The sequence below is a fragment of the Mastigoproctus giganteus genome, chromosome 2 (genome assembly GCF_048544385.1).
Source record: "Mastigoproctus giganteus isolate SK-2022 chromosome 2, ASM4854438v1, whole genome shotgun sequence".
NCBI classification, from domain to species: Eukaryota; Metazoa; Arthropoda; class Arachnida; order Uropygi; family Thelyphonidae; genus Mastigoproctus; species Mastigoproctus giganteus.
The window spans coordinates 229,291,021-229,305,091 of record NC_143576.1 but is presented as its reverse complement, the minus strand read 5'-3'; the positions used below and the strand labels follow the sequence as shown (position 1 = coordinate 229,305,091).

Below are 14,071 nucleotides of genomic sequence, written 5' to 3'. Positions count from 1 at the left end.
ACCATCTGCTCTCAACTGAGACCGATTAACTCGGCCACGTTATGAAAAGACCCATAAAACTGCTAGCGTCAATGACGGGATTTGAACTCAAGTCTTTTCCACCCGGTATGGGGAGGACTGATTATACCAACTGTGTTATCCACCACGAGGGCTGTTGACCAATGGATATCATTTCCACCTATTCTTTTTCATAGCCTCATAAACGGCGTGCAGAAAGTGCTGTTTATTAACAAGCAATTGACATTCCACCCACGCCCTTCACTCCTGAAAAGTATGTTGTTCTGCATGATTTAGTAAATCGACAACGTTACAATTAGTAAAATGACATACATAAGTCATGCCGAACGACATACTGGTCAGACATGTGGCCAACCCATCCGACTAACAGTTCCATGAGAAATCTTCATCGATAATGAATGGTTCAACCAACAAAACAAAATTTCATGAACAATAAAAAGGACCTACCATTGAAGCTAATGGAATTTACATACAACCAACAGAGACATATTTTTATAAGGAATAAAAGGAGCTGCAAAATAACAACTTACCATCGTGTATCCTTGTCTTCTTTTGATTCCTGCTTCCATCGCAAAGTGGAAAGCTGCAAGACTTCTCGCTTCCTCTCTCTTACTATTCAGCACTGGAACAAGACGATGAAGCCAGTTCTTTGACTGCCCATGAACGTAAGCAACTGTACTGTTGGCGAATTCCTCCGGATTGTGACTGGTCACGAAAGGTTCAACAAGTTCGAGTGTTCCCGATCTCAAAACCGCAGCTTCGATCTCTTTGTTAGCAACAAGAGTGGCAATAGCCAAACAGGCGTAATATTTAATGTTGTCGTCGTTGTGAAAAGCCAAAGGGAACAACCACACCTGAACTTGATGCATTATCATCACTTGCTGATTATCTGGACCCCCGTACAAAGACAGATTGGCTAGTGCGGCGGCGCAGTGGCGAAGCGTTTCCACGTCTGAATTGCGACAGTTGTAAAGGATAGCTTTCAGGCCCCCCATTCGAATGATTTCGCTGCAGGTAGCTTCGGAATGTTTGAAGAGATGTTCTAATATGCCAGTGCCGATACGAGAGTGGTCCACCGAATAGGTGATGCTGCACGTGCAAGCGACTCGAACAACCTTTTGCAAACCGCTCTGAACCACATAGGCTCGATTTTCGGTGCAGAGACACTGCTCGAGTAGACAGGCACTGCTGAACTGCAGATGTTCGTCATCAGATACGCAGTTGTCGATAAGGATGTCCAATCCCCCGTTGCTTCTTAGAACGCTACACATGTTTGATCCGAGATCGTACCCATAAGTAGGTACGGCCCAAGCTTTTCTTATGATGTCGTTCATGGTGGATAGTACAATAACAGCCTCGTCGTTTCCGGCGGCTTTAAGTATTTGCAAACATGAGCGCATGCGACTCAGTAGCCTTTCCACGGCTGCATCCTTCTCTGCTGCTGTCGGCGAGCACTTCAAGATGTCAATGTCTTCATCCAGATGTTCCAGAATTTCTGTTATTTTCGTTGACGACACCGCTGTTTCTAGAGTAGAGCAGTGTCCTGAACCACCTCGGGCCCGAGAGGGCGAACACGGTATGTTATGATCTGCTGTGAAAGTTGGAATTCCACTGTGGGCTCCCTTTATAGATATCCCTTTGGCAGAAACCACTACCCTGGAAGAATTTCGTTCTTCTTGAATCCTCTTCTGCGAGAATGTATGTCGCTCTTCTTGTCGTGATTTTAGTCTCTTCTGGCAAGCTTCCTGAGTAGTCCTGCTCTTTTCTAGATAGTCCGTATCCTCTACATTTTGTCCATCTGAAGTAAGTCTGTTTGAATTTTCCTCGCCCACTTCGGTCTTCTCCTGGTCTTTTACCCAATTCTTCAGCTCCTCGTCAGAGCTGATTATCGTTTTCTCTGACGTAATTCCATCTTTGGCCATCTTTCGGTTGGAAGACGTGGTAAACTTAGAAATCGTCATTTCCTGTAGATATGAAAAAAAAAAATAATAATAAAAACATATGAATAACAAGCATTTAAGCATTTAAGTTTAAGTAACTTTTTCTGAGCTTTCTGAAGAGATAGATGCATTTATCATAAATACATGTATAGTATTTGTATCATGTGGATATAACGGTCTATAACTTTATGTTATAATCATCGCATATCCACCCCCAAATCTATAAACTTCAAAAACTACAGAAAAGGAAATAAATTAAAGGTATTTATTTATTTATGATTTAAACAGGCCTAGTCAGGGTTCGACAAACATGGTCGCCATGACAATTAAGAAATCTACTTTGACAACCACTGTGTTCCGATTGGCGCAACGTTTTGACAAAGGTACAGTACGATGGACTCTTAATATAGATGCAAAACTATTGACGGCATTATTTTACGAAACAAATCTTACTGGTTGAAAAAACATAACGGATAATAAGGAGAGTGAGAAAATTCAAGTTATATGGAGAGCATTTCGTAATGTGACATTGCATTTTTCTTATTCATCATAGATACAACAACTTTATCCTTTTTTTTATTTGATCAGAGATAAAAACAAATAAATATTCAAATGTTTTCATTCGTGAAATTATTAAACGATTTATATTAAGGAGCTTTATACGCACGCATGATGTTGTATGTGGGGTGTTTGTAACTAGAGGAGTGACTCGTAAATTAAACATCTCTTGTGCTGTTTCGATTTGTGTTGCTTCGATGTGTTGGTAATAGTTTTAATATATCTTTTATAATTAATTTGACATACAGATTAAAGTTAATCACGTAAAGACATTTAAAGGCTTTTAATTTTCACAGAGTTTACTTATCAATGGACCAACCAATTCAAAGACTGAGGTTGAATGATATCTGCTGTTTAGGGAAGATGATATTACATGAATTTAAAGCTAACAAGCAAGGTAAACACCGGTATTTTTACCTCATATCTTGACTGTTTCGTGGGGAACTGTTTATGTACTTAAACTGATTAAATAAATAAATAAATACATTTATGAAAAACCCAATTGTGACATTGCATTTTTCTTACCTCATCCAGCACACTGTCCAAAGAAACCCTTCTTTCACTGGACATTGTGTGCAGGTTCGACTCGTTACTGTTGGTGCACGAGCTGACGCTGCGGTTAAAGTTGCGGTTCTGAAAGGATTTGTCCTGCTTCAACTCTTGAGTTGAAATGGAATGCGTTACCTCTGTCTTCGAGTTCGAATTGTTGGAAGATGCCATTTCGAAGCCTTTCTGGGTAAAAGAAGTGAAGCAGGACTGAGCTGAATAAACACGAGTAGCTTTGTAAAGTTACGCAAATCATCAAACAATAGATGGAGATTGATGGATGATGGCGAAAGCTTCACGGGATCCCGAGAAAAATCCGTAATCTACAAACAAAAAAGTCATCTTAGAAGACTCCAAAGAAGATAACTTCAAATTCGTTAATTAAATAGTCGACCATTTTCATTAAATTTTTAATCGAAAATGGAAACAGAAAGAATATAAAAAAGAGGCAATCAGAAAATGCCTAATGTTAATTAATCCACATCGAAGATGATTGACAGCGGAGCATAGATAATGGCAGATACATTAATTAAGAGGGATTTTTAACCTTGTTAAAAATCGGTTGTAATTAACACATAATTTCCTTTTGGCTATCTGTAAAAGTGGTAAAAAACTGAATCTATTAATTAATAATAGCACGCTTAAAAGAGAAAGGATGGTAGTTATTAATATGTGGATATTAGACGTAGGTGGTAGTTATTACACTATAATCAACGTGTGGTAGATTTTTTCCGTGGATTTTATTAGTTACAAGTACACGTGATATATAGATGCTACAGTTTTAGATTCAAAAGTGAGCTTCAGATGTCAGATCAATAGCATGCCATCAGCGTACTTCATTTCCATAAAATTCGACGGAAGAAGCAAAAGGGTTGAGTCATAGGTTCTATATGATTGCAAGACACTGATCAGACATTAACTTGCTAGTGCAATTTTTATAACTCGTACATAAATAATTCAGACTTATGACACTAGAGGACAATACTTAACCATTATCGGTATAACCCTCGACAATTCTAAACAAGAATTAAACTTTTTGAGCAGAGGAGAACAAATAAAGTGTCTAGTAGAAGAGGGGTGGATGAGAAGAAAGAAAGAATGCTCAGTGTATATTGTCTGCAAATTTCGTGTGTTCTGAGGTCAATTTTCTGCTTGCTGGACAAAAACCCCCCAGAGTTTCTAGGGGGGAAAAACATGCTAAACTCATCTGAGACCGACTAACTCAGCCACGTTGTGAAAAAGCGCCATAAAAATTCCTCACGTTATCGAAGGGACTCAAACTCAGGTCTTTTCCACGCAGTGTGAAAAGAAGGCGATCCTACCAACTATGCTACCCACGAGGCTAGGTGAGGAGTATATGTTTCTACGTATCTTCCTAAAGCTCTTATTTAAATGTGTGTTTCTTGCACAACGAGGTAAACAGAGTGAAAGAAAGCACTACTATAACGGATGTATTGATATCGATTTGTAGAGTTAAGATAATTATAGATACTAGCCTCAGGGGTCGTTGCAATCAACGATTTCTGCACTTATAAGTAACATTCTCACTATGTATACTAATTACAATCCCAACAAATACCATCTCAGTGAATGACAAGATTTGTAAAAGCATTACGGATCGAATTTAAAGAATTATAAAGTATGTAAACGATCATTAGGGTGAAAGTTTTGAATGAAAACAATTACACCAGTGGACACGTTAGTAAAGTATAAGAAAATATCAGCGAAACCGCCATTTAAAACATGTACTTGCTACCATATACAGTCGAACTTCTCAAATCCGAAATGCCGAACTTGGGAAATTCGACTGTATATACTGGATATTGGAATTTTCCGGATTTCCGGTGGTCATATCATAGTTAATTTCTATTAGTGAAAATTAATGTGCATAATGTTGAACTAGTGCAGCCTTTTTTTATGAGAAATAAAGATAATTCACAGTACGTGGAAAAGTACATTGCATGCACAATTTTTTAAAGACCCCCCCCCCAAAAAAAAAACGAAAAGCATTAGAACCTATGGTACTTATTACCGTGCATGGGTTGAAGGCTAAGAAGACAGGAGATACTCGTTGAAGTCTTTGTAAGAGATAGATCATAACCTGGCTGTTCTCTTTTGAACGGAATCAAGAGAGGTTTTGAGCGCACTATACCAATGTTCCATGGTAGGACGTTTTCGATTTGTACAGAGTGAGCAGTTATTTAGAATAAAAGTAACGCCGAGAACGAAAAAAAAAAAAAAAAAAACCTCAGTTTTTTGATTCAGAGGAAGCAATATTAGTGATGTGCTCATGCCAGGAGAGACTGGAAGTCAGGGTAATCCCTAACAGAGATAGTGATCTTTTCTAGAAATCTGAGTGCCACCAAAGATTAGCACAGGAGCAGTAGACTCTTTTTTGGGAGAATAAGACAATATTGAACTTTAGAAGGAATGAAGTAACTAAGTTTTCTTCCCCACATTAAACTACCTGTAGATCGACATTTAAGAACTGGTTGTAGACATTCGAGAAGTTGAAGTTGTTTGTTCGAGGCAAACTTTCTCAAACTAGAAGGCAGTGTTCTGTCATCAGCGAATCTATAGATATGATTCCCTGTCAGTGGAAGAAAAAAATCTTTAATGTACAAGATGAGAAGAATGGAAGGCAAAAGTGAACTTTGGGGAACGCCAGTATTAGTGAAGACGTTAGAAAAAAGAGATAATCGAATTGCCATCTGGGGTGCCTAGAGGACCACTGACATTGACAGTGTACTTTGAAGAGCTGTTGTTGAAGAAAAGATCAGGACTGTCTGGTATTCTGGTAGATAAACGAACAAGCTGTGTGAGGTCGTTATTAATCGTAAAAGCCTCGGCATCTCGACCAGCTGGGCCCGTGTTACTCAAAAACTGAAGCCATCTGGAGTTGTGAATATTAAAATCTTCAAGTAAATTACCTTGGTGTTAGAAAAGTTCGCATGGAGAAAGTCGAGTTTCAAAGAATTCCAACAGGTTAGCAGACTGGTCAAAAGGACATCGGCAACAGATGAATTTGACGGAATGGGGCAGTGAGATTTTAAAACAGAGGAGATCAATAAGAGTACACTCCAAATTAGGATGTCTCTGACAAGAAATGTCAGCGCGAATATATGCACACAAGTACCACTTTTGAAACGAAAGGAATCACAGAACAAATAATTAACCACTATTCAACTGACATGATTAGTGATTGAGGCAAATGGTAATTGAGATTCTTTCAGAAAAAGTAAGTGGGGCTTCGCAGATTGTAGGTGGAAATTGACATCATTGAGATTGGAACTGAGACCAAGTAATTCATGATATTTTCAGTACATAAAGTAAAAAGTAGAGGGGGAAAGCGTGTATGAATAATGAAGTTTTTGGATATGGCGTGAAACCCAAATCGTGAGGCCCAGAAGCTCTGAATCTCTGATTATAATTAGCCGCTAATCTTTTACGAATAGCAATTAGATTTCTCCATGACATAACAAACTAGTCGATGTCAGGAGCAGTAAAAACTTACTTATCTGAGGGGAAATCTCCACCCTGCACAGTGAGCTCTAACACTGATCTGGCGAATGGAAAATTGTAGGATTAAATTTGCTGATTATCGGGTGGTTTGCTGAATTCGCGCATTTTCCTAAACATAGTCGGAAAAATGGGTGGTGCCGAATAATGGGCTGCCATATTTGTGCAGTTCGACTGTATCTTCTTTCCTGCTTGTCTTCTCATTGACATAAGAAATAGCCTGCCTCATTTTTTAAACCTTGAACAATTTAATGAATTACTTGGCCTTAGTTCTAAAAACTGATGAAGGGTAAGTTTCACCGACGAACACACGTCATCGCATTTCATTCATCTTGTGATGGGTTTTACTGAAAAAACCGAGTGCTCAAGCTAATTTTATGAAAATTAAGTTGACTTTCTTAATTAACTTAAGTTCGTTAATATTGTGTTAATAAAGAATCGTATGTGATGTTAAGCAGATGTGAAAAGCTGAAAATATAGTCTTTGTTGATTTATTTTGGATATTAATACATTTAAAAAACAGTTATAAACAGCATAATTTATTTTACCATCATAATTCTATGATGATTTTTACAAAGTTACTTGTTTGTTGAGTGATGTGGCCTGTTTTTAACTACTTCTTTCTTGTCCTTATTTTTATTAAGGAATCATGTGCTTCCAGAAAATTAAGTAATTATAAGCGCTATCCTAACAAAGCGGCCGTTGATCTCATCAAGTTCCCACATCAATATAGGCCAATGGCTAGAGTAACTGATGTGGTCTCTTTCTCTTCCACTCATGGCTGAGCAATACTTTCCAGTGACACATATTCACAGGACCATTAATTACTTGTTTATACTCACATACTTTTCTACACAACTGACGTCCACAAATGATGTTATGAAACTACAGCGTTACACTTTTTTTTTACAACGAAATTTTGACTCACCCAACGGCACTGACTCAGCGTAAAAATTTCTACCCATAACACCATAAGTCGAATGAACATTTATGATCCAAAGTAGCCTACAAACCAACGCCCATCAGCGGTCACAATAATGAATTATGATGTGCAAATTACAACTATAAATGATGCTCAAAAAGAGGTACAAAGGTTTCATTTAAATTACGTTTCTGTAGCAACAGTTCTGATTGGACTTATCTCTACTGCCTGGCTGCCACCAGTAATCGCTGAGTTGTCATTAGCGACGAAAGGCAGCCTGCCACACTAAAAAGGAATTACAGTAGCAATACAGCTAATGTATCGTAGATACGCGTGAGAATTTCGGTTAGTGGGCAAAGCCACACAGCGGTAAAGGAAGGGGAGGGGATTACTTCAGGCTTCCTCTTCGAGCAGTTTGTTTATTTGAAATGTATTTATCTAACCCGCCAGCGAAATCGAAAAGAGTAAGAAGATCCAAATAGCGGCTAATCTAAATGCAGAGGGCTGAAGTTAAGTTGGACATACAATGCCCAGAAAGCTGCAAGTGGGTTAGCATTTCATAGTGACATACGATGCCCAGAAAGCTGTAAGTGGGTTAGCATTTCACAGTGACACACGCACTGACAGTCTGGGATTTACGGTAATACTTAACAGAGCGATAAGTGAAATTTTAAAACCAAGTTAGCTGAAATTACTCAACGATAAGAAATAAACTGTGGTTCGATGTTTAATGAGTAGCCTTGTGGGAAACATCCTTGACCTAAAAATGCATGACTCACGAAATATAAAGTTCAATAAGGCAAAGTTTTCTGATGTCTACGAAAAGAAAGCCAAGGAGAAGCCAAGGTCAAAGGGCTTTCCCGACTTTGATGTAATGAAAACTTAAAAGATATTTTCAAGTTTTGGCAACTCGAAATCAAGTTATTAGAAAAAGGGTGATTCTAACCATTATTATCCATGAAAATTTGAATGCGGTTTTTGAAGGCTTTAAAAGGCGAGTAAACTGAACTAATGGATATATTTTCTCTTTCTTCTGTTACTACATGTAAGAAATTAAAAAAAGACAACTGCAGACTAGTTAATAGGAAATTTTTATTTTAGCCAAAATTAATTAATTATTGAAATAGAAATCCTGGCGTCATCTACTCGCTGAAGGGGGAATGCTGAAGGGGATTAGTAAAATGAATGAGGAAGGTTTGTTCTCCCTCGTAGGCGAGCTAAGAACCGGGAAGCACAAATATAAACTCTCAAAGAATAACAGAAGATTGGATCTCATGAAGTTCACTTATTCCTGTCGAACAGTGGAATAAGTTTTCTTCTAACGTGACAGAGGCAATTGAGTCTGGCTAAGTTCAAGGCAATATTGAATGGTTAATACCTTGTGGCAATAGGAGGAGTATGAATATCTTGTTTTATTTTATTATTATTTTTTTATTTTATTTTATTTTAGCCTAATACTACTAGGATTATTAATAGTAACTACCATTTAATTTTATAAATTGGAAAAGGGGTTAAATAAATTCCTGGATGAAAATTATTTGTCTTACTAACACTTAATACTTAGTAAAGTACAACAAATGATGTCATAATCCCATAGATAATTTGTCATTATTTCAGAAACAAAAAATTAAACAGGCAAATATCTATTATTTCATATTTTAATGACAAACCAGGTAAATATCTGCATAAGAGATATTTACATACTTCAATTGCCTTATCAACATAACAGGATACATTTCTCAGCGTCTCTGATTTTTGAAGTGACCTAAAACTAAACTATCAGGAAAAGATAAACTACTTCCTTATGGAGCTAATATGAATAAAGGAGATAATTTTCATTACCAAATAGGATACATTTTCCACATAGAATAAAACAAATGGGATTATTAAAACAAAAGTATAACAGATAATAACAATAATGATGATATTTATTTCCTGCACGCATTGAAATATGCAGAAAGTAAACATATGCGTAATTTCTTTAGTTAAGGTCAGAACACTTATTAGAACTAATAATAGAGTTACAATATTGAAATCAGGAAGTTTTAAAAGATTAAGAAATAATTAAAAAATAAGAAATGTAATACATTTGATGTATTCAAGTATTAAAGATTGCAAAAATAAACGTACAATGTGACCAAATATCAACATAATGTTTAAACTTTTATTAATTTAAAAGTAATTTAAAATATAGATATTAGAAGAGATATCTATTTTATGAATGTAGGGCCTCACCCTCCGGAACTGTTGAATTTTATTTTCCTTCACTTGCATCCTGGCTAACTTTCTTGATAACTGATATACGATCACGGAACCAAAATAATTTTGCTTATTTGCATGTTATTAATATGACACATAAGATACAGATGATCTTGTGAAAATGAGAAATGCAGTTTAAAACTTGCGTAGCTGATAGCGCAGTGGGCTGATAGAAAATCAACAACTAACAGTAATTGAAAGATGGTGATGACTTTGGAACAGCGTTGTTTTTATCCTTGGGCATTACTTTTCGGCCAGGCCTCGTGCAAAGGAGTAAGTTCTAGTCGAAAAAAAATTTGTCGTATACTGTATAGGCAAAAATTCAATCGAGGGTTACATACATGTAGGTCTCCCAATCACGTATGATCTTTCCAAAGAGCAGCACACAATAAAAAAATTAGTCCTACTGCAACGGTGCTGTCTACTTGTTCAAAGAACCCGATTATGGTAGAGATTTGCTTATCGCTAATGGTTTCATTTACATCCAAGAATAATTTGGAGATGACAAAATGCACAGTTTACACATACGCAGCTAAAACAAAAGTATCTTGAGAGCGAGAATTCTACAGACATTTCATGTATGTGATCGGACCAAAAATCTTGGAAAACATGTCAAATTTTGAAAACTTTCAAAATTTCTACAAAGCTTTCTTTGTAGAAAACAAAATATCCAAGCTATTTTTCAACTGGATAACTGTCATTATGATTAATTTCAATAACATGGACAACGTACCATACCAACCGTTTCTATGCTATGCAAGAAACATACTTTTGAAATCAATTGGCATTCATTTGAAGAACTTAAATAGATCATTAAGAATCTTATTGAAAACATCCCTAGTGGGATTTTATGTCGTATTTCTGACAATATGTGTCGCCGAGTAAACACTTGTGTGGGCGTTGCTGGTGAACATGTACAGCTCCTACTCAGTTATCTTCATTGCGCAAGTTTTCCACATGCAGTAAATAAGTTAGGTTCCTGAATTTTAGATTATCCTACCAAGCCTGTGAAGTATTTTAAGAGCCTAGATACAAAAAAATGAGAAAATTCCGCCCTTCCCCAGTACATGAAAAGGTTCACTAGATGCCGTCCCTAAAAGTTGGTACGTGCATGCTTGGTTTTCATCTACACTTATAAACTAATTTCCACAATCCATAACAAAACTATTAAAATACAAAGTCCTTCCATCAGCTCGCATCAAAAATCCAGAAGTGATGTACAATATAAGGGCTGCACAAAAACATAAAAAAAAACTACATGAATACACATCGTGTTATTCCTCTGGTCTTTCCCCTCTTCATTACCTTAGGCCATAATACGCCACTGTATTACGTTCAACTCTGTATCGTCATGTATGCAGGCTGAAAATCCCGAAAAACTCAAAAAGAAACCCCTACTCCATAACCTGAGATCATCTCACTAGAACCATAATTAAAGAGGCTATAAAGAGGATTCCAGTCTCCAAAAGAATTCGAACCTAGACCTATCTAAACGAATGATATGACAGTACAGCGAAACCACAACATTCTCATGGAGAGCATCCAATAAAAGTCACGATCACGGAAACCATGGCCTTTCGTTCTTTTCCATATGAAGTTGATTGATTCCAATAAGTGGTGTCATTGAAGTAGTAATTACACACATTTTATAGATGGTGAAAAACTAAATCCACTTTAGTGTGACAATGAAATAAAGCATATAAAAACATCGTTGTGTAAATACCACGTGCAGAAAGTAACAAAATTAAAGAAAATAATTATAAAATTTTAAATATAAGCAGAAATTATGTAAAATACTTTATTATTATTAATAATAATAATGTTATTCAATTTTATATAAATTTTAGTCTTGGCAAGTTATTTTTATATCATTTGTTTTCTTCTTTCTTATTTACTTTGTGCACTTACCCACTACATAAAAGTTTTAGCTACTAGAATGTATTAAAAAAATGTTGGAGGTATACAGAATAATCATATTATGTCTATTAAAAAATAGACAAAAAATCTGGCTTTGTTTACTCCAATTATTTACTGAAAACTGTTATGAATTTTCAGTAAATTTTACCGATGTTTGAGGTTCATTGGTTGCAAATCTGATTTATTTCCTTTAGCCGGACTATATATCTACTCTATTTATTAATAAGTAAACAAAAGGGAAATAAATCAAATGCTTTAAACTGTAAATAAAATGTATGGTGAAGGTGATAAAATGCAAAGGTAAACAATTTTATCGAATATATACAATACAGTCTATTAAAATATATCACCCTTATCAGCAAGTTATGAAATATATACAAATGCAATAATAGTAATAATTATTATTATTAAAATTATATATATATATATATATATATATATTATAATAAATGTAATACAATGCAGTATAATAACTATTTACAATAATAATAATTCAAAAATTTACGATCCATCAATTTCCGGGTTAAATGCATAAATTTTATCTTTTCATAAATATATATTTTAGTAATATACAAACACAGCAAATATTTTTCTGCAGATTATTTTGTGAAAAATAATCATTCCTCGATACAATATAGCTATACTATGGTACTAGTATTGATAATATTGAAAGGAAGCAGCATGCAGCTTAATCCAACGAAATGAAGTCAGCTTAGCCCTACCTAACTAGGACTAGCGACACATGTAGAAAATTATTTACTCACCACCTGACATCGCTAATTTTGATTTGTACGTCTTGTAGTTTAATAAATGAGGTAGATAAGACAGATCTCATCAGTACCCGTTTAACTGCAGATATCACCGTGTTTACACACTCCCCTAGTTCACACATTTACACAGAAAATATCCGTTCCAACAAACTTGTCTCTCCGGCATCCTTGTAGCTGAAGAGATAATTCTCCCGAACGCCCTCTCGTGAGATAAAAAAAGAATACAGCCCAAAAGAGATAATTCTATATATATATTTTTATTATTTTGTAGCATTCTGAAAACATAAATTCAAATTTTAATTAAACCTTTAAATTAAGAAAATATATGTTTCTAATATCAGTCAAAAATGTCAGTTTCCCACAGAATAATATTGCGTTTTTAAAACTGTAGAAAATAATTTTTTTTAAATCGCAACTTAATTATAAAATATTAAAATATCGCATTTTCGTTATTACCACCATGCAATTTTAAAACCTTAATTATTTTTAGGTTATTAATGGAATATGTATTAAATAGAATAGCTTATTATGTGCAGTTTTATACCCTTAGCTGTGTACTTTGCTAAACTTTACTAACATTTCAATATTAATAAAGATTAAATTTGAAGATTATGCTTTTAAATATCAAAACAGCTTTAATTTTCTAGAACGAAATATTTTTCTCTCAATATGAACTGCTTTTTTAATTTCAGTAACAGATAATCATAATGAAGAACGTAGTAGTAATATTTAAAAAAATGGGGATCAAAGTCAACTAATTGTGACACACGAACATGCACAGTTCGCAATATTGTATGGCATGGTAGTATAAGGGTTGAAAGTGAAAGAAAATAAACTTTAGTGTTATATTAGCTTATGATAATTTCCAGAATCCTGAATATTTTCTGCGGTATTAGACCCTATCTCCTACTTAACCGCATTGTACTACAACCTGTATTGATGCGTAGTCTTTAAATTTGTCACGCTCCAGCTAAATAACGCATGATGGAGCAACGCAGTTAAGAGAGACTTCGATTATTCCACAACTCACATAAAAGCAGCTGATCTGAAGTTATGTTGAATGAATCTCCTGACTGGCGTTTTAATGAGAACTACAGACATGGGAGGGGAACATACTTATAATGCTTGCATTGATTTCATTTAAATATTAATTTTTAAAATCATAAATATGAAATTTCTATAAAATTTAAGATAAAAACTAATATTATTTCGAAATTTTGCTAATAATATTAACAATAAAATTTCATTAAGTTAATGTTTGATTGCTAATCTTGAATTTGATGCTTTTCATCAGTGGTGAGAAATATAAAAGTGGGATAATGCAGTTTTGATTTTCGGACTGAATAACATTAGTTATAAAAGACTGAACTTTATTTAAAAAAATGTTGGCGGGCTTCTCGTGTTCCTAAATGTAACTTGAAGTTTTATGTTTTATAGTGGCTGTGGATTTACTCTACATCTATATAATTTTATGTACGAAAGGAATCCATTATAGCAAATCTCCTGTAGGCATAAGCCTTGTCCTAGTAAAAACTGGAACCTCTTTGCCGCATAATCCGCAGTGGAGCGCTGAATATGTGCAGACTTTTCACGATGCATGTTCCATAGCAGGCATACTGCTT

General features: G+C 35.2%; 1 protein-coding gene across 1 annotated transcript in view; it reads right to left on the bottom strand.

Annotated features, from left to right (window-relative positions):
* Positions 1 to 12,611, bottom strand: part of LOC150090221 (NAD(+) hydrolase sarm1-like) — a 33,762-nt gene extending 21,151 nt beyond the window's left edge. The window contains exons 1-3 of the mRNA XM_090389781.1: positions 12,444 to 12,611; positions 3,042 to 3,385; positions 549 to 1,982 (exon numbers count right to left, since the gene is read on the bottom strand). Coding sequence (XP_090245907.1) covers positions 549 to 1,982; positions 3,042 to 3,236 — 1,629 coding nt within the window. The 5' untranslated portion in view covers positions 3,237 to 3,385; positions 12,444 to 12,611. The remainder of the gene's footprint in view (positions 1 to 548; positions 1,983 to 3,041; positions 3,386 to 12,443) is intronic.
* Positions 12,612 to 14,071: the final 1,460 nt, after the last annotated feature.